General features: G+C 39.5%; 2 protein-coding genes across 4 annotated transcripts in view; both read right to left on the bottom strand.

Annotated features, from left to right (window-relative positions):
• Positions 1-14,623, bottom strand: part of LOC126401283 (T-cell-specific guanine nucleotide triphosphate-binding protein 2-like) — a 43,912-nt gene that overhangs the window by 13,120 nt on the left and 16,169 nt on the right. The gene's annotated exons all lie outside the window — the stretch shown is intronic.
• Positions 1-14,623, bottom strand: part of dnal1 (dynein, axonemal, light chain 1) — a 34,509-nt gene that overhangs the window by 10,469 nt on the left and 9,417 nt on the right. For 2 of the 3 annotated variants that reach the window (XM_050062448.1, XM_050062449.1), the window contains 6 exons: positions 4,871-4,962; positions 4,333-4,371; positions 3,445-3,554; positions 1,077-1,132; positions 934-989; positions 597-723 (listed from right to left, as the gene is read on the bottom strand). In XM_050062448.1, the coding sequence (XP_049918405.1) occupies positions 597-723; positions 934-989; positions 1,077-1,132; positions 3,445-3,554; positions 4,333-4,371; positions 4,871-4,873 (391 nt within the window). In that variant the 5' untranslated portion in view covers positions 4,874-4,962. The remainder of the gene's footprint in view (positions 1-596; positions 724-933; positions 990-1,076; positions 1,133-3,444; positions 3,555-4,332; positions 4,372-4,870; positions 4,963-14,623) is intronic. The other variant, XM_050062450.1, reaches the window with a different exon arrangement.

Here is a 14,623-nt window from a genome sequence, read left to right as displayed (position 1 = left end):
AAGCTCAAGCGCAGACAACAAAAAATAATAATAATAAACCGGTACAATCTTAGAAGGGTTCTACCCCTTCGGGGTTAGAACCCTAATAAAACCTGACTCTATGGATGTTGAGTGTTATAATTGTAATCGCCTCAGGATCATTTCTACTTTTGTTTGGTCTGCACACTAATGTATACTGTGTGGCGCTGTGGAATCTGTCTGCCCCACCCTGGCGTTTCTTTTTCTCTAGTTTTGTTTTGTTTGTTTGTTTTCCTTTTTGAAACCCTAATAAAAATATTTTGAAATAAATATTATGAATTATTAGATAGACCTCTGCTTAAAAGTTCTAAATGTTTACCATATTTAAGCTTTTACCATTGTGTGACTAATTAAGAATTAATGAAAATGTTCCTGCCCACCAGATGTGAAGAGCTGATTTAAAAAACACTGCCGACATATTTATCCTCTTAAATAAAACAAAATATGCCAGGCACAAGGAGTTTTCATTTTTTGAAACAGGTCACTTAGCCTCATAAATGTTCATAGAACCACAAATAAACACAACATAGTAACTATGTTTATTTCAATTTCAGCATGTATTGATGAATGTAGCTTACCCCATTCTTTGACCAGGTTGTTGGACATATAGAGGACTCTCAGGTTCTTCATGGACTGAATTCCCTTCAGTTTCTCTATTAAGTTATAGGAGATCCACAACTCTTCTAATGTGTCCCCTACTGCCTCCTACAAACACACACACACACGCAGATGATGCAAAATAATGTACCTTCAAAGTATGTATTTAGCATGTGTAACGACTTCTGAAATTTCTGTAAGTTAGAAAGTTATAATGACTGTAGAGAAAGAAAGAAAAGGACTAAAAATAAAAAGGAAGGACAAAAGGAAGATAAAAAAACATTAGTTAATGGTAATCCTGTTTAATATATGACTTACCAGCCCATTGAGGGCCTTTATATTATTCCTCCCTAATGACAAGATCCTCAAGTTCTCTGGAAGAACACAACACAACATCACATTACAACAGCACAGTTCTATCCGTGAACAGTGTGTGTTTGTGTGTGGTTTTGTATACTCACTCAGGCCATTGAGATTGGTTATTTTTTCAATACAGTTTGTGGACAGAGACAGCTTCCTGTGAAGGACACAGAACAATAACATATGAGGTAAAACACTGGTGACAAAATAAAATGACTGCATTACCTGCTCAGTTAGCTAATCTTGACCGATCTGCAATTGAATAATCTGTTCATGCCCTGAGAAGCCAGTGACCTGTTTAGAGTTATCTCTCAACTGCGGTTTTATATATTTTTTGGAAACATCAATTTATTTTAGCCATGAAAGTATTAGCCAACAATTCATATACTTAACTGGTGTTTATAAGCAGCTATGCAAGTTAGAGGCAGTGTACTGAATGATAACTTCCCATTGCATTGGACTGTTATCTGATTTGTATCAAGTTATTTTAATTTACTTGGTTTCACTCATTAAAGCTGTAGTTGGGAACTTTTAGGAAAGTAACTTTAGGTCATATTTGCTATAACTGTCACTGCATCCACATAGTAGTACATGAGACGGATAGTCTTAAAAAAATTCCTCCTCCTGATTTTTGATAAAAGTATACTACAGCTTCAAATGTGTGGATTTATTCTGTTGATTATGCTGTTGCTGACTGTGAATTTCTGTTGAGTAAAAGTACCGATGTTTTATCATGTATACAGTCTATCGTTGAAACTAAAGAAAACATAATAAAGGGATATTTCTGGGGAATATACTCAGAGTTAGAAAACATAATGAAAGTGCAGTCTAAAGATAAACTACACAGAGACCTTTCTACCAGCCTTAGCTCCATTGTTCATATCTCCTTTTAGAAGCAGGAAAACAGCCTCTTCTCCAGTGCTGAGAGGTTAGTGCTTTGTGTACTGCCTTATAAATGTTCTTAACAAACACTTTCACAAATTTGAACCAAATCCTAACAATTACAAAACAGTTTGCAACTATTTATTATGCATATTTGTACTTTTCGTATCCACAGGAGTTTCTTGCTAAGATATTGTTTCTTCCCAGGTTACACTTCCCTACTCCTTAACATAACTTGTTGGGGACTGTACTAAGGTTGTCAAAAGTAATGACACTTAGATACTTTTCAATAGCGCGTGTTAAAAACAATATGGTCTCTGTTAATTACACATTCAATAGTATCCAAAGTACTGAAGCTTTAAAAGAAAATCTGCATTCAGATTTTCATCCCAAAGCTGCACAGATGAAACATGGGGAAAGAAAATCAACTGCTCCTCATGGCTGTTACGGTATTCCCTTGGGCAACGAAGACACCACATGACTGGAGGCATGTGTTTATTGACTTTATCTGTATAGCACTGTCTGCAGGTTGTTTATTAAAAAAAAAGAAAAAATTTCCTTCTTATTCTATTCTAATTCTAATTTTTATTTCTATCTTATTTTGTGTGGCTAAGACGTTTGTTTTCTTTTGCTGCGTTATTTCCAGAGACAGCTAGTTCCTGTTGAAGTCTAAAATTCTGGTACTGTGACAACCCTAGACTGTATACAGCCTTGCAGGTACCTTTTCCTGCCATTTCAGGACAAAAAGTAGCTTCAAGGCTTCACTGCCATGGTGCATCTAAACAGGGACTTTAGCCACATATGGCAGTTGCCTATTTGAAATAATTGGCACGTACATTGATTAGTGATTTAAATAATGTTTAATTGATATAATATTGTTTATAAAAGAGAAATAGCCTTATTAATCTTTTACTAACATCAAAAAAGGTTATACCAGCCATCCATTTTTACAGAAGAATGAAGCTGTATTTTACCTAGACTCTCAAAAAAGAAGAGCAAAAGTGTACACAAGAGAAAAGCTGACGGACATGACCAACACTCAGTTAATACTTTTAAGATTGACCAAATAATTCCAAACATTTTGCACCAAAATATAATGCAGTTCCAAATAGTTATCTGTAACAGCTAGCCTACCACCATACTGTACCTACTGCATGTTGGAAGATTCCTACTGTAGATTTTGCTACAAGATGGTGCTTCATAGCTTTACAGTGGATCAAAGAGCATGTGTAGAGTCTAATTAAGACACCCATGTGTCTGTTATAAAAAATATATTTATCAGTGGAAACACATGAACCTCTAAACAGGGCAGCTACTTGAGCCCAAAGACATCTAATAAATGAGCTAAAATAATCTCAAGTTTTAACATGCCTTCAAATAGATGCAGTTACATTAAAAAAGGCTTCTATGAGTTTATCTCACTCTTAGTGGTAATGGAAACTGCATAAAAAAGAAAGACAGGGTAAAAAAGATGAAAGAAAGAGATGCTTCAAAGAGCTAGTACCTAACTGTAGAACAAAATATATCAGCCTAATGAGCCTATGTATTCTCTGTTGGAATAAGCAATGGTATGGTTACAGGACTCACTCGCAGTTGGTGAGTGTAGAGAGAGAGGCATCCATCTTCTCTATGGGAGGAACCTGACCATACAGTTTTATGGCTTTAGTCTCGCTCACTTTCTCCCCTGACTTCTCCTCCTGTATACACGCACACACACACACGCACACACGCACACACACACACACACACACACACAGATACAAAGACAATCCAGTAACTATGCTACAATCATGCAACTATACAATGACTTTCAATCACAAAGTCTACATACTTGAACACAAACAAATCATTCATTCTGTTACACAGGATTAAGTGGTATGGGACAGAGGAGAGGTGTGACTGGGGTGTGACTTTGTTTTTTTTTACCCTCCCCGAAACTACATATTTTTTTCCTTGAGCCTCCCTGAGTGACTGGCAGAAAATACATAACTCTCCATCATAAATTAGATTTTAAAAATGTACCCTTTCATTAAAAGTTAAAAGTTAAGGACAAAATCCTGGAGTTGAAAAAAGCCTTGTTTTTTTTGTTTTTTTACTTTTGTCATGCACGCTGGTTAGTTATTGTAAATGGTTCATTTTGGGCCACATTTTAAATTAGACATAGAATAAACTGGTTTCGATAAAATGTCAGAAATTTGAAAATTAATGAGAATGGTTGAAAAATTTGAAAATGTCTCTTTTTACAGTTTGCCGTGATACTTTTTTTTTTTTTTTTAGAAAGGATGAAAAATCAATAAGACAAATACAAAATAGAACCACTGAAATGTGTATGCCCCTCTTCTTTGCCAAAATGAAAAATACACGTCCCTCCCCAGTGCTTGAAAACTGACATGCGTCACCTTTTTGCCCCCCCCTTCACAATGGAACAGTCCCTATACTGCCGGTGGTTTTCAGCTGTGTGTGTATGCCACTCACCCATTTGGCCAGTGCTTCTTTCACAGTTGTTGCTTTGGCCTGGAGACATTACATTATAATCAATTAGACAGGGAGAGATTACATTGTGATGACAAAATAGCAGACAGGTAACGTTACTGTAGACAACCAACAGTTCTACATGACAGGGAACACACTTCCTTCTAAGCTGTACGCACTGAATAAGCATTGTCTTTATTTTAATTTTCATTTTGGGGTTTTGGCAGCTGGACAGTTCATTCTGAGAGAGCAGCCATTCGAACTAGTCCCAGAAACAAACATGCACACAGGGCAGAGTTGCTGTTAGCCAGCTCTTTAACGCGAGGTTAATTGGCATGTCGGGTTAGCGTTAGCTAACGAGCTAATTAAAGTTAGCCCATATTAGCCAGCAGCGACAACAATGTTGCTTGTAAGGTCAACTACTGGCTCTCAGACACGACTGCACTGCATATTCGGAAAGGTTGTAACAGCTAGAGCCGTAAAATGTCGCTACAGACCCATGAAATAGTAACCAAAAACCGAAGCGAGGACAAACACTCACCATGTTGATGGTTGATGTCTGCTCTGGTTGCTATGGCACTGACAGGCAGCCTACAAGCTGCGCCTGCGCAGTGTACTGTAACTGGGCTTGACCTAGTTTAGAAAACAAAATTTCACTGCAGATGAGCAAGACATCAGCTGGATACTTGTGTCATTTCTGCTGTGGATAGTGGCTTTACCTGCTGTAAGAGATTCCTCACCTGGTATCACAATTTTAACTCATAAATGAGGTGGATTAAAGTTAGATCTATGGCATCACACTTTTGATGAGAAGGCTGAAAATGAAAAATGAACCCACTAATGTGGAGCCCCACCTAAGAGACTGGATGATATACAAGCTGACTTGGCACATGCGACAGAATATGGATGTTATGCAAGGAAAAGATGATGAAAAGGGCAAAAATATTAGGATGCCCCTTCAGATGCAAAAAGTAGTCCAGCTGTGCCTGTGTCTGCCTATGAAAACATACAGAAACATAATGTAGCTGTGGTTGTTCTGAGGTATTGTTATGCTGTTTTACACTGCTGAGAACTGTGCCTCCTCACAACTTGCAGATCTTTTCCTGCGAACTTGTCAACTTTAAAGCAAAGGAAAGGTCTCTCAGATACTGACCTTGACCCTCTGTACCTGCAAACTAAATATGGCACCTAATTTACATCTTAACACAATGTAAACCAATGCTGATCCAGTTTTGCTGTACATAGAGACAAGAATTTGGGGTGTGTATGCTTACTGCAGCTAATACTCTGTACAGCATTGCAATACCGCCCTCCAGTGATACAGCCTTGGTATTGCATCAAAATCTGTTCTCAGGCCTTGGTACTCCTTGACATTAACCTTGAATCAACTCTGGAGATTCCATTCATTTTTTAACTGGTATTCCAATATCACCTTGATGCATGATGATGTGAATGTGACAATACTGTAATCAACTGTATAAAAAGTGTCTATACAGGACGCGTAGCCTAATGGTGGCAGTAATTTACGGTAATAATAATACATTATTTAACTTAGACACAGATTTTTCTCTTAGTACCAGCATTTTAACACATTATGAGGAACAGGCACCAACAGTGCCAAATGTTCATGAATGGAGGAAGACATTTTATGAAATTAGGCAAGACAAGGTCAAATGTGGACAAGTCGTGAAGCTAGCTGCATCATAAACCATTCTCATGTGAACACCAGAGCAGTATAATGCAATACAAGACAACAATCCAAATAATAAATGGCATACTTGTAAAGCTTAGATGTTTCAGGTTTGAGACTGTGTCAGGCAGGTGTTTATTCTGTGGTCATTTTTAACCTGATGTTTTCACTGTTGTGCTGGATTGCGTCATTTCCTAAGGCGTACATATGTCTATGTTGAGGAACACTACACAACTGAATGAGATTAAGCTGTTCTGTTGCTGTCGTTAAACATCTGCTTAATTGTGGCTTTTGGTAATAAGCATAATGCATCCCTGAATCAGTGAAATCAATGATTTTTGAGTCTACCATGCTGTCTGAAAGTTGTTCCCAACTTTTCTTCCCCTTTGATAATATCAAAGAAGACACCTCCATTCATTGTTCTGACCCTTGTTTTTTGTTGATACCTTCCTAATACCACACACTATGTAGCTTACTACATACTTGTGACCAAATGTCATTCTGTGCTAAAGTCATTACCACCTGATGATAGCCTATTAAGAATGACCTTTTAAACTATAATGGTACTGTTATTGGTTAACAGTAACCAATATTCCAATAATATACCATTTTGACAATGGCCTCCATTGAAGCAATAATTCTGGACTATTGTGTCCACAAATATCTTACATATTAGGAAATCAACTCTGATGATATTTTTTACCAAATACCTCAATATTGATACTGAGGGGCTATTGTGCCACCAAACCGACTTCAGAGAACTAGCAGCGACAAGGCCCCGTGCTGCTTTGCCTGTCTTGGCCAAAAAGTTGCACTTGAACATACCCCAAAGACTACAGCCGATGGCCAACCGGCATTCTGCACCTGTGCGAGAGTAAACTAATTTCCACATCAGTAGACGGTGGTCGTCAGTCATCAGAATTCAAAAAGGGAAATCAGAAGACCATCTTGACGCTAGTTAGCCAGTTAGCACACGGACAACAAAATCCAGTGTTGAAAGTACAAAGTATATTTATGTGCTTCAGTGAACAACACAAACCATCAGGAAGTGTTTCTGCTGAAAAGCTCAATGGCTAAAGAAAAGTCATCTTTCTGTATGTAACAAGTTTGCTTTGGTCTAACTCTCTACTGACTTTAGCTGTTTGGTTACTTTCTCACTTACGTTTCTCTTCTGCTGCGCTAAGCTGAACTGCCAATCAGAGTGATTTCATTCACCGATGGGCTCCACTGTTGCTGAAAAAAAAGTCAATGGGGGCTGCCGAGGGGCAACGGTGTGGGACACACCACACCGTTTAGGGCAACAGCTGCTCACAGTCGGCCCAACATTCACCAACGGCCTACCATCAGCTTGCTGTGTCAGGACCGTAAGTGGGCAAAGGCAAATAATAGAACAACTAACCTTTGAAACCAGGAAATGACAACAGCTACAATAGTGCCATATCCAAATCATAAGACGATATCTAGTCCAGTATCACAGTATTGATCTAATATCTACTATCTACTAGGCATGTTTTGTTACCAGTGTCCCCAATACTGTTACCAGAAATGCAACTGATTGCAAATGAGCTAGCTACTTGCTAGCTTGCGCAGTATGACTTTTCAGCTTCCAAAGGGGTCAAGAAATAAAAGTCTGAGAACAAGTGGTCTAAAATATGAGTTTAATCTGAACATGTCACTGTGATCTGACATTTATATAGTAGCAGTAGTAGGGTAATATATTCTTCTTCCTCTTCTTCTTTTTTTTGTTCCTCTTCTTCTTCTCAGTACTGGTATTAATATTATTATTATTATTATTATTATTATTACAAATTTGGGAATTAAAATCCACAACTCTGGCTAGCAAAATATGTCATCTTCCTTTGAAAGGAGAATTTTGAACCCCGTCCTGTCACCCACTATACACATCCCTAACTGGCTGTCAGTGGAAGAAGTGAGCTCACCATGGCCGGTCCGTGCAGGCAGTGTACAGTGTCACAGACCAAAACACACAGCTCATAATACATCCACTGCAACTCTAGAGCTGACGCCTGTCTCAGACACATTGTTGTATGCAGTGTCAACATGTTTAGTGACGTACACGTCTAAACAAACTGACAGGAGAGATATTATCGCCATTGACTGGCAGTTATCTTGGTTGTGCAGTGTATGTCAGAACATTGACAATCATGTATTACCACCTAACGTTTGTTAGATTCTGACTAGATTGGAGACATTCTGAAGTGTGTTTTCAAACTGTATTAGAGCTTTTTTTTCATTCATTCCAATGAATGTATGCTGCAACTGAAGTGCACAGTGTCTGTGACAGCTGCTAAATAATCCCTTTCCCCATTTGAGCAGTGCTTTAATTAAAAGACCAGGAAGTGGATTTAGATGGAGTCACCGAGGAACTCTTAAGAACGTGACTTGAAACTGAAACCTCAGGCTTAGGTTTGCAGTACACACCAGTCATTTCCTGCTGTGACGATATTGTCCTATATATCCACAGTGCCAGATCAGATACCCTAAGTAGTGAATATTTTACAGGAGGCTTCATTTGGGATACATGTTTGGAAGACTGTTGGGCCAGTCCCATCAAGTCAAATCAGTTTTATTTATATAAACCAATATTACAAATTTGCATCAAGGGGCTGCACAATCTACAGTATGACACCCTTTTTAACAGGGTATAAATGAAAGAAGCCTCAGGAAGAGCAACAATAGAGGGATCCCTCTCTCAGGACGAACAGGTATGCAATAGATGTTGTGCTACAGAACAAATCAACATATGAAAATAACAGTGTGGACACTAACAGTGACAAAATACTTAAGGTGTCACTGAGGACACTGCTTGCACTGGACAGCCTTGGTGGCAGGAGGTGAAGAAACACTGATGTGTTGGGCAGTTTGTGTATGCAGGTGCTGAGGATGCTCTTGATGGTGCAGTGATAGAAGTTCACCAAAATCTAAGTAGACAGATGGACTTTTTTCAGTCTCTTTAGGGAGACAAAAAGCTGATGAGCCTTCTTAGTCTGATTTGAAGTGCTCAAGAGAGGTCCTGCGAGATATGGACACCCAGGAACATAAAGCTGGACATGCACAACCTCCATCCTGTTGGTACAAATAGGAGTGTGTGTGTGCCATGTTTGGTCTTCCTTATGTCCACAATGAGTTCCGGTCTTTTTGCGTTGACAGACAGGTTATTGTTGGCACACCACTCTGCCAGGTTGTGAATGGGTCTAATAACCACCGATTTGCACCTGGGAGACTGTTGTTCATTCAGTCATTTATTCATTCATTTTCCATAACAGCGTATCCTCTTGGGGGTCGCAGGCATGCTGGAGCCTGTTCCAGCTGACATTGGGTGAGAGGCGCGGTACATCTTGGCAACCTGCCAGACAGACAACCATTCACACTCACATTCACATCTACGGACAATTTAGAGTCACCAATTAACCTGCGTGTCTTTGGATTGTTGGAGGAAGCCAGAGTACCCAGAGAAAAAAACTGATTGGTGATCAATTTGGAGAGGATGATAGTGTTGAATGCTGAGCTGAAGTCGATGAACAGTATTCTCAGATGTTGTTGTCCAGGTGGGAGAGTGAAGTGTTGTGCTGTCGAAGTTGTGTCCTCTGTGCTCCTGTTCTGGTGATAGGGGAATTGAAGGGGGTCCAGTATGGGTTGCAATCACATTATGTGGTGAGCCGGGATCAGCCCCTTGAAACACCTTCATGGTAGTGGGAGTGAGTGCAACAGGGTGGAAGTCATTAAAGGCACCGGCACAATGGAGATGGTTTTAAGCAAGTGGGGACAGCTACTTGGGCCTGTGACAGGTTGAATATTTTAGAACCTCCGTCAGCTCCCCAGCAGAGAGCTCCTCAATCCTTAGCTTGTGGCTGTGCTATGCCCTCTTGATGCCCCACTTCAGGTTAGCTCTGGATGAACTGTTGGCCTGAGTGTCACCTGATCTGAAAGCGGTGTCACATGCCTGTAGGTTTCACACATTTGGTGAGTGGTGTGTACTTAGGGAGCAGAGACAATGTACTTGGGGAGTAGGTACAAAAGTAATGCCAATGTTCTGGAAATTTGATTAAAATTTGCACAAAATTTATATGGAAACTTATCCTCTGACACAAGATCAACTTCAACACTAACACACAGAAATGAAATTGATATCAATGTTGTCATCTCACTCTTGGAGAGAAAGCTTATTAGCATATTTCCCAAAATGAACTGCCCCTTACGTGGTGATGTTATTTGAAAATCACAAGTTAATTCGTGTGATTTCACAGCAGAGGATCAGAAGGAGATTTGATCAGATAGGCAAGGAGATGGCACCCCTGACCCCCCCGCTAGCAGTGACACTTCCAGTGAATTGAAGTCGTTTTACAGTCAAAGATCAACCTTTCCATAGACATCACCAATTTACACTGACATGAAGAAATGGTTCTCTATGTGTGATTGTGTGTTGGTGATGCATCAACTGTGAAAGAGTTTGGGTCCTTACAGGTTACCAATAAAGGGTAATGTTACAGATCAAGTGACTGCTCAGAGTTCTGTTGGTGTGTGTGTTAATGCATGTGTGTGTGGAGCAGGCGGGGTCTTGAAAGGATAAGCAGTATAAAGAAAGGTGACAGTCAAGTGGGTCCACGTGCGTCAAAGATGGATCAGTTTTCCTGACAGAGGATGCATCAAGCAGTTGAAACCATGAAAAGTTCACACACAGTTGCTTATAACAAGCAGGATGGGTCAGATTTAAACTGCAGCAGAAGATCCAGCCGATGGGGACTGAATATTACTGAAAGGAGAAGTCGAATTATGGAGATAAGCGTCCAAAAGTTGGATTTACCAATTTCTGCAGACATTAAAAGGCGATCATCTATTCATCTCCAAGGAGCTGCAAAATTTGTAGACACTGCACACGTCCTGACCAGGTCAAAACGTCTCATGGGTCTGTCGAAACCAAAACAATCAACAAACATCCCTCTACCACCTATCAGCCGATCAAGATCCATCTCAAGCAAAGTGGAACGCACTGATCCTCTACCAGCACTCAGAAAGAAGTCAGCCAAACCAAAAGGATATCGCAATAATTTACCAACTGGTGATGTGATGACAAAAAATACAGTGTTTCATGTGTTGGTTGCACAATGTGGGAAAGTAAATCAGGAGTCTAACAAATGTAGTAAAATCAGTGTTTCTCTTGCAGCGTGCAACAAAGCAGCCGTCCAGGATTCAGAGACTAGCAGCAGACTGATTAAACAGACCTTTGATGGTCAGCCAGCTGCAACATTGACTCCAGCACCAGCGGACCCTCCGCTACGACAAAAGCAGAATGACGCTAGTGATCCTGGTGCCAATGACAACAGTACGATGATGCCAGTCAGGGTTAAACATGATGCCAGTCTCAGCAAAGCAAGGCAACAAAGAGATTTCTGCTCCGATGACTCAGCTATTGAAACAGAATCTGAGGGCTCTGAAGACAAAGGTCATCTGGAGAGGCTAAAAGAGGACAGTGATGATGAGTACTACACTAACCAGAGGATTACAGAGTGGGTCCTCAAAGTCAACTCCAGCCTCTTCTCAGTGGGAAATGATGAGCTGAAAAGCTCAAAACCTGCAGAGGAACAAGATGTGGCGACTATAAAGATAATCTACAGTGGAGACTGATATAGCATTATTTTTGTTCCACTGACTAGCTTTTCTTTTATTTTCCAACTGCATTACCATTGTCTTCCATCACATGACTATCATTCACTCTACTGTTTATCTGGGGAAAAAAATATTAAGTGGACCTTGAGTTGTTATTATTATTATTATTATTATTATTGCTATTGACCCTCCATTGATTCACAGTTGCAATACCACTGTTTTATTTGGATACTATTAAATTAAACTCTAAACTGCTCAAAAAAGAGGTTTTCAGACAGTTATGAGATATGAGTTGAAGGTAAAAATACGTCTTTTGAATAAACTGTGTAAACTTACTGTCCTATTAGCAACTAAGCTAGAGCTTTTATCCCCCTTCAGTTATTGCATAAATGGTGTACAAGCCTGAGCACTAAATACCATAGGGAAACTAAATGGTTCTTACATGCATTGTCTTCTTTCAAAATACCTTTTACAGGAAATTTTCCGTTTGCATACAGTCTCTTTCAAAATAAATGCACTGCATCGGTACAACACCCCGAATTGATGTTTTTTTTTCCTTCAGCAGCTAATGCATGTGGTTGGATTTGGCAACAAAACATGAAGTTGGGTTACAGCAACAAAGTTACGTGGTTTAGGTTTGGCTTTATGGTCTTATGGGATGTTAGCACTGCTCTCCCAGGTGAAAGTTGGTGTTTGTTGGGCCCACCCACTTTGCTTGGACTTTTGCCACCTTAACTTTCGTTTTTGTCCTGCTGCGTTTCCCCGACACCACCAGCCATCATTAAACTATGACAGCGACCAGCTGGTTATCATGCCGACATTCAAGGATGGCTTTTTTGTTGGTGCCTGATGCCGGAAGTCACTGCCCAAGAGCCGGATTTCGATGACTTCAGAGGGAGTCCAGGTTGAATCACAGTAACATTTTAATTGACCTCCATGCTGTTTTCCACTGTGTACTTAGCCTGCTTTACCACATGTTCATGACGTTAATGTAACACCAGATAAAGCAGATAGACATATTCATCTACTGGCAGTGGGAAAAAAGTCTATTGCCTATTTTTAGCAGCTTTCATGCATTTAAAAAAACTTGCATATATGTGCTTATTTTGGTGGAAAAAGGGTATTGGGGAACATTTATGACTGACTCCTCCCAGCTGGCTCCAAAGATTTTGCAGGAACCAGGTCATCCAGCTACTCAAACCCCATATTTCACAGATTCATTTTGCTGTGCCAGTTTCCTCTGTTACTGGTCCATTAGAATTAAAGGCTTCTGAAAGTTCACTGGGATTCATTTCATTGTAAAAAATGTTACATTGCTATCATTCTCTTTTGGGTCAATTTCATTAAAACAAACAAAAAAAAAAAACCTTTTTCAACTTGTGGTTCTTCCAGAATTTTAAGTTTGTTTCTTATCTGATCCCATCGGCACTAATGGGCATACAGTACAGTAGTATTCTGACATAAAGACTGGGCAGCCCAAGCTCCCACTGCCTTCACTATTACTCCAGTGTTGCTGTTACTCTGTTGTGGATCTTATGAGTGCAAGAAAAATAAAAAGGTAGACTGTCTCGCCTCAGTAATATGAGAGCTGGATCTTTGCATCTTTTTGTCAGGCATAATTTTGTCTCCCTTCATCATAATAGCCTTTAAATTTGTGTTGATGTTGTCCTTGTTCCAACAATTGTACGGCATACTGACGGCACTGTTGGATTCCACATGGGAAGTCCTTCTCCCTCCTCATAAAGTATTATAAGTGCATGATAGTTGTTCATTTTTACAATTGAGAACAGACAAAAATTTGAACTTGAAGTTGAATATTTTTTACATACTATTGTGTATAGTAATGACAAGTTTTCACTTTTCCATACACTGGTATGAGTCATCTTGCCAAAAATGATTGCGATAATCAGTGGTATTCCACACCCTGAGATATCATATGAAAATGGAAGTTTGATAGATGAGCACAATTTATCTTTTTAATTAAGTTTGTTATGGCAAACTTGTCCTGCATTATGATTGGAACTCATAATAAGTTTATGGAATGTAATAATTGTGTGATTACTGTTGTGAGTTTATTTCTAGACCTTGCTAATTAACTCAGTTTCTATGTGCAGGTGATGAAGGTGTATATAAGGTGGATGGAAAGGGCAAAGAGTGAGTTGCAGCCACCATAGTGTCTCCAGTGATCGCACAGTTGCATTTACTGCAGCGATTTTACACACAGAAACAACATGACAACTAAAGTTGTACTTGGTGATATATGCACAGTATTAGATATTATTGAAAATTATTGACACTGCCTTCTGCAATTTCAACAGCTGCTGTGCACTTCACAGCTGACCACAAGTGTCAGCAGCACAAAGTCTAACCCTGTCTTTAGCGCTCCAGGGGCAGGAAAGTGAGACAGCACTGACGAAATAATGAGCTGAATTTGATTTTAAATCTGAGTTAGCTTGATTTTTTTTCCAAAGAAAGGTGCTGATAATTATAAATAACACTGCTACACTGAATGTTCATGATAAAGTGACTCTATAAGTTATGTGTAATATGAAGCGAAATTTAATGTGTGAGCATAATGAACCCTCTCACATTTAATGTCTACAATCTGGTTTGAATTCACCATCTCACCATCTGCAATGCCAATTTCCCGTCTCCAAAATGTTTGTACGCATGGGTCAGAGCTCCCATAGAGGTGCACCCATTCTCCTGTCAAGTTTGTTTTTACAGATCACTGAAAGCGCAGGAGCAGAGCTTTCCACTGATACCACACACATCATTGTGCTGTCATCCCATCACGCTATAAATCCAGATTAATTGCCTACCAAATAAAATCCTGACGAATTTCTTTACAATCCATTATACAGATCTTGTTATCAGTCACTTCATATAGTGAGGAATATCGTATCTTACCACGTCTTAGGCTTGCGTGTGTTTCTCCCTGTCTTTCCACATTTGTAGTCCGGCTTTCAAGATGCA

Source organism: Epinephelus moara, chromosome 14 (genome assembly GCF_006386435.1).
Source record: "Epinephelus moara isolate mb chromosome 14, YSFRI_EMoa_1.0, whole genome shotgun sequence".
In the NCBI taxonomy this organism is placed as follows: Eukaryota; Metazoa; Chordata; class Actinopteri; order Perciformes; family Serranidae; genus Epinephelus; species Epinephelus moara.
This window is presented reverse-complemented; position numbering and strand designations above follow the sequence as displayed.